This window comes from Phaenicophaeus curvirostris, chromosome 2 (assembly GCF_032191515.1).
Source record: "Phaenicophaeus curvirostris isolate KB17595 chromosome 2, BPBGC_Pcur_1.0, whole genome shotgun sequence".
Lineage (NCBI taxonomy): Eukaryota > Metazoa > Chordata > Aves > Cuculiformes > Cuculidae > Phaenicophaeus > Phaenicophaeus curvirostris.
Window position 1 is genome coordinate 75,717,101 of NC_091393.1, and position 12,654 is coordinate 75,729,754.

Consider the following 12,654-nt stretch of genomic DNA (forward strand, 5'->3'; position numbering starts at 1 on the left):
GCATTACCTAGAATGATGGAGTACAAGGTGATTCAGGGCTCACCTTTTTGACAGGAAACGTGAATCCCACAGCAAGAAGCATGGGTCAGATATATCTGGTTAACTGTGCTGTAGCTCTGCACTGCAGTCCTCATTTTCACACAGGGGCAATGCAGGGAGCTTTCCCAGCACAACAGGGAAGTGGGAGGACAAGGCATAGCCAGCTGTCTTTGCCACCTGCCCTGTGACAAGTCAGCTCAGGGACCTGAAGCCGGCCAGACTTCCACTGGCTGCCTCACCTTCAACCTCTTCCCCAGCACTGTTATTTGTAGGAGTGCTCTGCCTCAATGTCCCTTTACCTGCCACGAGCACCAAGTTTTCCTGCTCAGCTCCACATAAAGGCAGCTGTTTGGCTTCTGGACCACAGCTGGCCCTGAAAACAATACAACAGCATTTGCACACTACTGTGCCCAAGTGTAGGAAGCATTGGTCTCACCATCTGACATCACAGATAATGTTCAACAGTCCTGAAAAGCAGTCCAAAAGGACTTCTTTCTGTGGACCTTACAACCTGAACCCAGTCCTTTCATTACTCGGAGAACACAATATCCTGAGGTGGGTCAGCTGGAGAGCATAGGCTGCATCTCAAACCTATCCTGTTCACATCCCCTTCCTACCCCTGTTTCCCCATCTCTGGCATACCCTGTTCAACTACACACCACCGAAGTTGTAAGCCATCATGCTCTTTCAATTCTGGTTCATCCTAAAGACTTTTCTTATGCAAAGACACAGAAGCTAATCTTTTTATTGCATGTGTCCAAGGCACCAATATTTCATTATATATCTCCCCTAATCTATTACAGATGAATACAATTTGTAGACCCCAGTGTCATTGTGTCAGGGATTGCGCTTTGTGTCTTACTCCAGTGATCTCGGGAAAGGCAGAAATAGGGAAAAGAGAGCATAAGCAGCACAAAACAGGAAGGATTTTCACGTTCTCATTTTAATGATTAGAGACCAAATTAACATCACTGGAGCAGTAAGAGTGAAGGATCATTTTCCCAACACAGTGTAGAAGTTCTGTGAAACAAATTAACCTTATTTTGGAGAAAAACAAGGTATTTTAATATTTAAAGTAGTTCTTTGTAATTCTTAAAAAGGAAGAGAGACTTGATGAACCTCAACTTTCTCATGTTTCACCATTTCCTAGAAAAGGATCAATGAACATCTACTGTATGAAAGGATATAAATAGGACTGCCAGAAACCCTTCTCAGCCTTCACACAAAGTTGCATGCAATGGCCAATACTTTGGAGAACTCTCCTTCTCTCTGTCGCAGGATATAGGGTATTGGTGTTTTTATTCTAGTCCCTACTGGATTTCCGTTATCTTCTATGAGTACCACGTTGTTGGAATCAAATTTAGGAGTCATGGTGGGGCCAGGCATTTTCTGCCCTACGATCAAAGCCTTCTTCTTTTCTCCTTTGATAGCCAGAAGGATTGTATCTCCTACTTTGCCAACTCCAGCCTTGTTATACACATGGATACATTTTGGTGGCCGGTGGTATGGTGTGTTCCCCAAGGCGCTGTTGTCCACCACTCGCACACGGGTGAGTTTCTGTATTGCTCCACATGCTCCAGTGATACTAGCAAAAGATAGGAAAGAATGAGAGACAGACCTCAATAACCCCTTGGGAAGCAAGGGCAAACCCAGCACAGGATCTTGTCATTACACAAACCAGTTGGAAGGTGCCAGCAATAAATACATACCATATGGGTGCATTTACTGCATTGAATGCGCTCTTTGAAAGGCAGATGCTTTGCACACTCTTCACTAAATGTCAAATATAAAACAGCCGCTCTACTCTGAAACACGACTAAAAGATGGTGTGAAGAAATGCCTTGCATTTACTGGGCTTTTTAGCAACTGCAGATGATTCCCATTCAACTTCAATTTACAAGCAAAATAAAGTCCTTGCTTCTGCTACAAACAGCCTGCAGGAAGCTAAGACTCAAGTCAGGCTCTTTCAGTCTTGTACAAAGTCCCCAGCAATAAGGACTTTTCCAACCAATCTTCTTTTCAGTGAAGTCTATGAGGGTCTCCCATCTTACTCTGCTCTCAATGAGACCTCTGAGGTCCTGCTGTGACTGTGCTAAGCTGCCATCAACTAGAATCTAACAGATCATCACCTTCCCCACATGGGAAGAACTTGGAGAGATACCCGTCTCTTCCGTATCTGTTTGTTCTGTGGGGTTATCACAGAAGCAACAGAAATAAACTGCATGAAACTCTGTTGTTATTCGGATTCTGAATATGCTTGGGAACAGCAGGAATAAAGAGAGAAATAATTCAACCTCCCTTGTAGGAATAGCTATTCCTCTATCCAGTGAGCTGAAATTCAAGTGATTTATTGCTTCTCTCCAAAGGACACCCAAAGACAAGACAATCAGAAGGGCAGGAAGTTCCTTTCTACTGCTAAGCAACTGTTTTGCAGTAAGGTACTGGAAACACGCTGGCCAGAGAGCTGCAGGAAAGCTCAGCTGCTGTTAGATGAACTACTCAAATAGACAGCATAGGGTATCAACCTAACTGTGTGCCCTATTTTGCAGAGGAGAAGTGTGTAAAGTAAATAAAGACCAATGGAACCTTCTTGAAGATGAAGGACCTGCATCTGTAATGCTGCCTGTAACATCGAGCCATACCCTGCATATCAAAAAACAGCGTGGATGAACATCAGCTGAAGCAGACATTGTTACATGCTTAAGGGAATGCCACATTACCCTAACTGCTCCAGAGGTCCAATGCTACCTTTCAAGATTTGCTTCTCACAGCTGAGGCCTACCCCAGCCTTCCCATATAGCCAGACACCTCTTTTCTCCCTCTGAAGTCACTCACCTCTGCAAGTAGCCACCCTCTCCCATCCCCTTCCCTTGCAAGACTGTCATATACCACATTGCCTTTCCTCTGCTTGCCAGGCTGTGGCTGCACAGCAGGGAAGGCGGGATGGAGGAAGTTGGAAAGGGACAGGAGTGCTGTCACAGGAAGGAGAAGGGGAAACCTAAGTGGAACCAAGGCCACAATGCAGTAGTTGCAAACAACTACAAGCATGATTGCTCAGCTACCACCAAACAAGAGTAACTGCACAAGGAGGACTTTTTGTTTCCCCTTCTGCATTCCTGCCACACTCTCAGAGCAAAACCCCACCACACTGAAAGCAGGCCCACCACAAAGGAAAGGTTTCGCCATTAAAATTGCTGATGTCCTGCAGCAGCACTGCTCACCTCTGTGGACTTGGTCTCCCTCTTGCTGTCAATGTGTATATATCCTTTAAATGTTTATAGGCAAATGATCTCATGCAGCCCATTTACAGAGAAAGCCAGTAAGATACCTCCTCGAGATAGCTCTTGGAACTATCACACAACCTAGCCCTGAGCATCATATTAATCCCCTCTCTAGACCACAGTCATGGGAATGACTATTCTCACCCTATAAACTGAAGCCCTGACCCTTCAAGGAGCTATATGCTAGAGATTCCCCATGCCTGCACTGAGTACTGTGGGATTATGCTCTAAGCTTTGTGCAAGGCATTGTAAAACAGGAGGTCCATAAATTTTAGAAGTCTGAAATGCCTTGAGCCTGGAACAGGGATCTAAAGAAAAATAACAAAACGGATACTGTTACAGTACAAAGCAATAATTTTTCAGGTTACTCTTGTTCTAAATAACTGAAATTATAAACTCTTGATCATTTTAAACTTGCAATTGGTTTTACATCAGCAGGGACTGGCTGTTGCTTTTCTGGACTTCACTAAGAAACACAGGCACTTTCAACTTCTGCTTGCAGGCCCTTGCATCACCCTCAAAGACCTAAAAGCCTCCCTGCAAGCATACGACATGCAGAGTTCAGACCACACTCTGACTGCCAGGAACCTAGATCTGTCATTGTGTTTGGGCTCCCTTTACAACCTATGAGGAAATAACTATGAGATTTTATTTTATTATACTTTTTAAATTAGAAATACTGTATCTTATGCTTAACCTACTTAACAGCATCTCTTCCAACCACGAAATTCTCCCTCCCCCCAAAAAAAAGCAAAAGCAAGATTCAGAAATTACCTGAAGTATCGCTGGGTCACTTTGCTGCTTAGATGGGTTAAGGATAAACCAAATCGCCTATTCAAGTAAGCCATTTTGATTCTGGTAACTCGCCCTGCATAAGAAACAAGAGAATAATGGAAACTGGAAATTGGACAATATTTGTTTAATTTCTCTTCCTTATGTGAATCACACACTGGAGCCTCAGCACCTTTCTAGATGCTGCAATCCACAGCATGCAGAGGGCTAGCAGCATCCACAACACAATACAAACCAGATCAACAACCCCTGCCTGAATTCAGCAGACAGTCTAATTCAGATGTGTATACTATAAAGCTGGATTCAATATCGCTGCATTTCAGTTTCTTGCACACAGAGGTAAAAGCCCTGCCGTGTGCCCTGTGAACCACGTAACAACAAGCATGTTTGAGAGTTCTGGATGTTAACCAATTTAGAAGTCGCAGTGACCAGTAAAAGCTACCATACTTACTTGTAAAAGTTACCAATGTTACCAATAAAAGCAAGTAAAAAGCCAGAGATATTCTGCAGACTGGCATCAGGGCTTCAAGGAACAATTTGCCAGACAAGAAAAAAGACAAAGCTCAAGTGGCGAGGGCACGTCCTCTCTTAGCATATGCAAGGCGTTCAACAGCCTGTTTAGAGACCAGAATCACCCCTCTGCCAATCTCGCCCCATTAAGGCTGCCCAGATGAAAGTTCCCTGTAACTTTATGGTGCCTGCTCAAACCAGACTGAAACATGACCCAGACCGCAGCGGATCTGGGTTACAAGGGTAACTTCTAACTGCATTCACCACACCCTCTTCCCTGATTACATCCGTGGCTGTTCTCTAACCTCATTCTGTCAGACTGATGAGAACCAGTTCACATGCTCAATCGCAAAGGCTTATCTGAACCCAGATCACTTTGCCAGACATTGATTAGGGAGACATGACCCTGGCAGCTACGCTAGAAGATCCAAGTGAAAGGAGGAAACAACATGGACCTAGAGTAAGGCCAGCTCAGGTACATCTAAGTCTTTCCATCTGAGTGCAACTAGCACTGTGTGACACTGCTTCCTTAGACCTTGGCAGCGTAACCAACACATGCTCCACTTCTCTCCTTTGTAAAGTAAACACTAAAAATGCATTGACCTCTTATCTTCCTTTGCAGGTTTTGAAGACTTTAGAGCCAAACTGCAGCAGTACATAAAGCCACTTTCTTAACTTTTATTTTAAAAACAAAGCTGACCTACCCTCCTTGGGGAGAAAAAGGTACCAAGAGAGCCTTCTAGCAGATGATGCCACAGCTGTCCTTATTACAACCAAGTAAAGCTCAGGCTAAACCTTCACTCTCTCTTTATTGTTTCTATTTTTCCCAGTGTGTTTGCTTACTTGGGGACGTAAGTATTTTTTAGGGTTTGCAGTTGCTACACAGAGCAAAATGAGAAGCACTAGAGGTGTGCACCACAGCAATTTTGTAGCAGTGTTCCCTGTGTAACACACACCACACCTGGCAAAACACCTTGCCTGTCATTCAGACAGGTTTAGAAGAGATCTGCAACAGCAAAGCTTACATTTATTTGCTAAACAAAGCCACTTTCCAGGGGAGTAGAGCTTGCCTGCACTGACCCCTTTCTGAAATGAGATTCCAAGAAGGCTGTGCTCTTGCCACAGCTCCTTACCTAGCTATGTGATCCTAACAAAAGCAAGGTCCTGCAACATTTACAGTGCTGCTGGCACTCAAGGTCTACTTACCTGGGCCTTGCTGCTGCTGCTAGGATTTCTAAGCAAGTTCAATTACGTTGCCATGCTGTAAGCTCACACCCCACGCTGTCAGGGAGGACAGCCTGTGTCGGGTTCAGCACCTGGCTGTACTGTTTCCCCGTGTGAAACTCAAACCCGGTGGATAATATTGCTCCTATATTCTCCAGAATCACATCGAGGTCTCCAGAAAATCCAAACAAACAGCAGCAGTAGCAGAGACTCGGCCTCTTTGTTGTCTTTGATGGATGCTTCCTGGGGAGTCCAGCTCTATTTCCCTAGCAGGCATAGTGGCGTTGGTGGCAGGAGACGATAGGCCTGCTCATCCTCACAACTACACACGATCAACAGGAGAGGCCTGCTGGCTCATGGCAGGGCAGACACTGGCACACATTCTGCTTGCTGTCAGAGGGACATCATCAGGACCAGCACAGCTAGATGTGCTCAAGGCCACACGTCAGAGTCCTAAAGCACTGTCTAAACTCTGAACTCGCTCCCTACTCCCAGGAGGAGTCACTGTTTGTTCTCTCTACCCTGTGGCAGCAGTGAAGGTTTGAAGTTACAAAACTACTGGCAGAAGCATCATCAGAGGTAAGTGTCCAAGGACTGTTTATTTTTCTAGATGACTCAGTACCCCCTTCTTTGCTAAAAATTATCCTTCGGCATATTAAGATGCGTCACAAGCTAAGAAACTTCGCATGATTGATTATTTGGTATGAAGCAACCTGTTAGCAACTGAGTAAACAGTGAGGATACTTCCAATTAGCAGGAAGGCTCAGGGTAGAGGGAAGAGAAAAATGCATTTGTGGCATGTAGTACAGCATGCAAGGGGGTTCACAAAGAGTGAATCACATCTTCAGCTATGGTAACATGCTAGTGCCCCTTCTAGAAACAAACAGCCAACAGCTTGGGTCTGTTTCCAGGCGCTCCTCAACCAGACTCAGTCCCAACTTGCTCCCTTTGTAGCTGCCAACAGGGCATTTGATCTCCTCTGCCCTCTCTGGAGCTGCTCATTACTAAACTCTCAAAAGCACAGAAGTCATTCACTCTGTCACGCTGGGTGCTGCCACATGAATGCTACAAGTTGATTCCAAAGTTGAAGAGATGCCATAAAGTCATGAAAGCCATTGGCCCAGCGCACCAGGCACCTCTTACCTTTCCAGTGCTCATGTTGCCTCACACCAACAAGCCTTAAAATGGCTCACAGGGGGCTGCACGGGTACAGGGAACACGACCAGAGTCTGCTTCTGAAGGTGTTCTTCCCAGGGTTGTCTCTGGCAGGTTTCAGTGCTTGGATGTGTATGGGAAGAGTACCCACATAACCCTTGAGCACAAGAAAACCTGCAGCAATTCCTTAAAGCCAGCCTTTGGTATTGCCCAACCGATAGAGGAGTGTGCTTTGCAATACCCTGGACAGACAAGACACCACTGCTGCTTAGTACTTAGTGGCTAACACTCTCCTGACCAAGGAATTATCCTGGAACTGACTTTTGGAGGTCATCTAGTCCAATCCCCTGCTCAACCAGGATTAATTTCCAAGTTGTTCAGCTAAGCAAGAGCAGTATTTAAACAGACACTATCCAAAAATGAAAGGCCCAACACAAAGACAACTACTGACATAACATAGGCCAGACGTAGCCGCACCGAAGCAATGATAAAGAACTGTGCAGAGTAACATCTTTCCCAATTCCTACTCTGCTGCCCCTAAATTCTAGCAGTGGTTGTCTCATGGTTAGAAAGAGTAATTACTTAAAACCAGAATGGTAGAGATGCTTTGCTCCTCTCCACTCCATTTATCAACTAAAAGTTAGCACAGACCTCAAACTGAGTTCAGAGTAAGATTCAGAAAGGCAGGAGGAGTCTGTTAATCAAATATTCACTAAAATGACCCAAGCTCTATTTCACTCTGAGCAAGCAACAACCTTCTGCCACAAACACTCCCTTCTCAAGGGCTCTCTAACCATACCTCATTCAATGCAACAGACGAACACCGAATTCAAGCACTGCAGAACAAAGGAACTCTTCACCAGTTATAAACCTCTGGAAGTTATTTAATCACCGCAACATTTTCAAGTGCCATACTAAAGCTACCAACTTCACTTTTTTCCCTTGAGATTAAAGAACTAACTTATATTTACTGCAATTTTGAGTGGTTTTTGAATGGAGGAGTTCTGGGAAATTTCATGCCAGCCAGCAGAAGCAGGCCACGTAGAACGCTTTCATCAAATGCAAGCAAACACAGAAGCAGACCACCTCAAGGAGCTGATACAAAGCAAGGGCATCTTCCAGATAAGGAGGACAGGATTACATACTCATTTTGAACCAATGTCAGAGCAAACAGTACTGAGAAAGGAAGCCCTGTGGCCTCCCAAACACCCATTTCCACCACCTTCCTTATGCTGGCTCTCGCATTCATGTAAATTAGTCACAGTTTTCAGCTAGATCGGTTCCCTTTTGCAACTCATCCCACAGCTGCATGAATGCTGGTGCAAGGGAATGTGGTGAAACACAAGACTGGGACTTCTCCTTTCACTGCCATTCCAGACTTACATTGTGACAATATCTCTGTAGAAACACCACAGGAGTTTTACAAGGAAAAGATCTCTTTCATTCCCACAAAAGTACTGAGGCGCTTCACAAGAACAGTCTGTATGAATCTACACTACCAGCACAATCATGGGAACGCTCCAGAGGCCAATGCAATGGCTCTGACCAAGTTTTTACCTTAAACACCAGCCAAGGTGCTGTTCCTCCCCTGCCTGCATCCTAGAGTAAACATACTTCTAAACAATGCTGTTACCTAACAGCCCAGTAATACTTTCCTTTTTAATCACAAGTTTTGAAAATGTTTCCTTTATTCCCAAGACTTGTAGTTCCACTACCATTCAGCTATTTATTTTCCTTCTTTCTGCTAGTAACTCATCCACACAAACAAGCTCCAGGACAAAACAATGGATGCTGCAAAGCAAGTGTTGAGGCCCACTATCCAAGGCCTGCTGTCAAACATACTAAATAAAATAGGGAAAAAGTATTCTTCACTTTAATAGTAGTAATCTCATCTGCACAGTCAAACAGTAGGGGCAAACATCCCCTTTATTCTTCTAAGAGACCAAACCAGACATGCTCCAGGCACTACAAAGATTTGAACTGCATCTGTCATCCATCATTAAAATGCAGGAAATAAATCCAAGACAATACGTGTGATACAAATACCTAAACCCCTCCTCTGCCTCTGCAGGTTTATTTATAGACCGTCTGCCAGGGTGAGCTACAAAAGCCAACTGTGAACTACAGGACTCAATCCATTCACAGCTCTGCTCATAAAGGAAACAACGTGATTAAGGGCTTGTGTGTGTTAAAAATACACAAGATATTCATTACCAAGACATAATTGGTTTTACATTAATGACAGCCAGAAAGGCCAGGATTCACAAAGAGGAATTAAGTCTTTTTGAATTACGTTCATGAATAGAATTAGCTAATTAAACAGGGTATTTATTGAAACAAGTTACCAACAGAAACTCATTACAGGTACATCTGTTAATAATTTTGAAGCAAAACATACTAACTTAATTTTCCAGATCACCATCAGGAAAGGCAGATAAAAAAAGAGCTGAGTATCTTTAACAGAAGACGTGGTTTTGACATTTTAAGTATCCCAAAGTGCCAACCCTAAGGTACTTATGGGTCTTATTGTTCTAGTTTCTGAGCACCTTAAACCATTCTACATATTCACATTCACAGCACTGTACTAAAATATGGAGGGATTATTCCCAGTGCACCAGTAGAAAATCAAGCCACGTAGAAAAACTTCCTGTGTGAGGTCAAAGGAAAGAAGCAGTAGAACAGGTACCTAATTCTGCTCAGGGACAATATGATGGGGCTGGAGGCAAAGCCCAGTGAGGTCCTGTGCCTTGGCCACACCTTTTGGAATTCCATGTGAATTCAGAGAACCACACACGCATCTATAACTTATGCTGCCATCACCTCTCGAATGCATCTTTACTACTTCTAAGAATACTAAGGTCTCAGGAACCTTTGATGGTAAGCCACACGACCAGATTCTGTTCACAGTCCTGATTTGAATGACCAGGCTGCAGCCAGCAAGGTGCAATCACAAACCAGACAGCAATAACCACACCAGGCTGGGGGAAGCTGTGGCAAAGAGGACAACGTTAAGGAGGAAGAGAAGGTGGGGAATTGTGGCTCAACCATTAAAGTCAGGAACCACTGACCTAAGTTAGTTGCTCACAGAACAAAGAACAACAGTGGCCCCAGGCCTTCCTGTTGAAGCTGCACCAGAAAAGGATGCCTCATACAGGCAGAATTCAGGCTTAAGAGAAATCTAACCTGGAGACAAAGGCACACTCATGCCACAAGGCTGCACAGAGCTGCCTGCATCTTTGCTGGAATAAGCCTCACTTTTTACACAACAACTTCCCTTAATTCAGTTTCTCTCCTTCCAAATACCTTTCCAGGTAAGCTTGTAAACTTTCAAACCAGGCAAGTGAACACAGCTCAGATGAGCATCTGTGTGCTGGTTTTACAAGGGCCTGCCTGCTTTTAGTACACGGAGTCAGTCTTTCACACTTATAAGAAACCTGTCATGGAGCCTTCTTCCCCACACTGCCTCCCCTTACTCACCAGACCTCCAAAGGAGTTTTTTGGAGAATAACTACCAAAGCATAGACTAGCACCCACACTTCCTGAGTCCCACTGACACACATGAGTAAATGCCATGCTTGTCAGGACACAGGAATTTTGGTTCAATTTTGCTGCATGACTACTCATACCCACAAAAGCTTAATCCCAGCAACACATGAATTCTACAGCAAAAAAATGCTCAGAAAGACACATGTGCAGAGTGTCAGAACAGTGTTTTCCTCCTCCCCCAGGCCAGACTGCTTGGGCACAGGCTGAAGCCCAGCAGGAGCAGAGGGTGCAGTCCGTTGGAGAGGCAAAATGCTACCAGCCACCCATCTGCAGTGCCCTGCGTGCAGACAACCCAAAGGTTCCAAGCTCCACACAGCCAGGATCTGTCTCCCAGCAGCTTTTGCAAGATATCACAACTATCTGCCCTGCTGCCTGCCAGTCAATCCACATGCCACCATTAGGGCCAGTGATTCTCAGTCTTTTTAGCCGCAACCCATGCTCAGGGCTTATACATTTGATGTCTCCTACACTGATGCATGAGCGACACCTGACAAATGACTCCCCGTGAGGGACGGATGGGCAGCAGGGCCAGCACCAGGGCAAAGGGAGGGCCTGGACAACCCAGGCTCTGCAGGGCCTACAGGGGAGCACAGCAGCCCCGCATGCATCCAGCCTACTCTGCCCCTGCCACAGAATCACGGAACAGTTTGGGTTGCAAGGGACCTTAAAGACCATCCAGTTCCAATCCCCCTGCCATGGGCAGGAACACCTCCCACCACACTGGGCTGCTCAAGGCCCCATCCTACCTGGCCTTGAATACCTCCAGGGATGAGGGATCCACAACTTCCCTGGAAAACCTGTGCCTCACCGCCCTCACAAGTAAAAAAATTGTTCCTAATATTTAATCTACATCATCTCCTCTGTTTCAGCTTAAAACCATTACCTCTTGTCCTTGTCACTGCACTTCCTGATAAAAGTCCCTCCCCAGCTTTCCTGTAGCCCCTTCAGGTACTGGAATGTAGCTATAAGGTCTCCCCAGAGCCTTCTCTTCTCCAGGCTGAACTACCCCAACTCTCTCAGCCCATCCTCATACGGGAGGTGCTCCAGCCCTCTGAAGATCCTTGCAGCCCTCCTCTGGACCTGTGCCACAGTTCCATATCCTTCCTATGCTGGGGATTCCAGAACTGGACACAATGCTCCATGTGGGGCCTCATGAGATCAGAGCAGAGGGGCAGAATCGCTCCCCTCGCCCGCCGGCCACGCTTCTGCTGATACAGCCCAGGGCACGGCTGGGCCTCCGGGGCTGCGAGCGCCCACGGCTGATGGAATCGCGTGGCTGGAAAAGACACTTAAGATCACCGAGCCCAACCGTACCTGCTCACTGCTAAACCGCATCCCCGAGCGCCTCATCTACCCGGCTTATTAAACACCCCCAGAGACTAGGGAGGTAGGTGGGAGGGTAAAGGCCGGCACCAGCCACACAGGCCTCCAGCTCCGCACGGGAGGCCCGGAGGCCCCGCACGGCTGCTCCCCACACACACCTCCACACACCCCCCCACGCAGCGCCCGCCCCGGACCCCGTCCCGCCGCCCCCCGCGCCCCGCGCACCTCCAGCGGGAGCGCGCACGCCCTCCACCCGCAGCCCCGCGCGCATGCGCAGCCCCGCGCCCACCCAGGCCACGCCCCGCGTCGAGCGGAGCCGAGCGTCAGCCGAACGTAACCGAACGGAGCCGAGCGGCTCAGGGGCGGGGCCACGGCTCCCCCCGACCCCGCGCCCCCATCTGAGGCCACGTCCCCTACGCGAAGCCACGCCCACATATCGAAAGCCGTGCCCATAGCTGAGGTCGTGTCCCAGGCCGAGGCCACACAGAGCCAAACCTTAAGCCGGGAGGCCGCGGCGCGGTTCAGGGGCGGGGCGACAGCTGCCGCACGGCCGCTCCGACCCTGATCCCAGCTCTGCCGCCGCTCCTCCACCGCCTCGTCCCGCCCCCCGCCCAGCGCCGCCTCTGCGCCCCTCCGCGCCCCTCCGCCAACCCCCGCCCCCACCTCCGAGGGGAGCGCGCGCACCCCGCCAGCTCCCTCTTCGCCGCCGCCGCGCTGGGGCCACGCCCCCCCGCCCGAGGCCACGCCCTGAGCCGAGCGCAGCCGATCGGAGCCGAACGGAGCC

General features: G+C 47.4%; 1 protein-coding gene across 1 annotated transcript; it reads right to left on the bottom strand.

Annotated features, from left to right (window-relative positions):
• Positions 1-963: 963 nt before the first annotated feature.
• MRPL14 (mitochondrial ribosomal protein L14) lies at positions 964-12,594 on the bottom strand. Its single transcript, XM_069852598.1, has 3 exons — positions 12,534-12,594; positions 4,095-4,188; positions 964-1,624 (listed from the first exon to the last, which is right to left on the bottom strand). The coding sequence occupies exons 2-3, from the start codon at positions 4,166-4,168 to the stop codon at positions 1,258-1,260; spliced, it is 441 nt and encodes a 146-aa protein (XP_069708699.1). The 5' UTR covers positions 4,169-4,188; positions 12,534-12,594; the 3' UTR covers positions 964-1,257.
• Between the last annotated feature and the right edge of the window lie 60 nt (positions 12,595-12,654).

Bases quoted from the DNA above. Each gene is read 5' to 3' on its own strand.
- MRPL14 (XM_069852598.1), bottom strand. From the start codon at position 4,168: ATGGCTTACTTGAATAGGCGATTTGGTTTATCCTTAACCCATCTAAGC. The intron at 1,625-4,094 runs GTAATTTCTGAA...ATCTTTTGCTAG, and splicing joins GTGACCCAGCGATACTTCAG to TATCACTGGAGCATGTGGAG.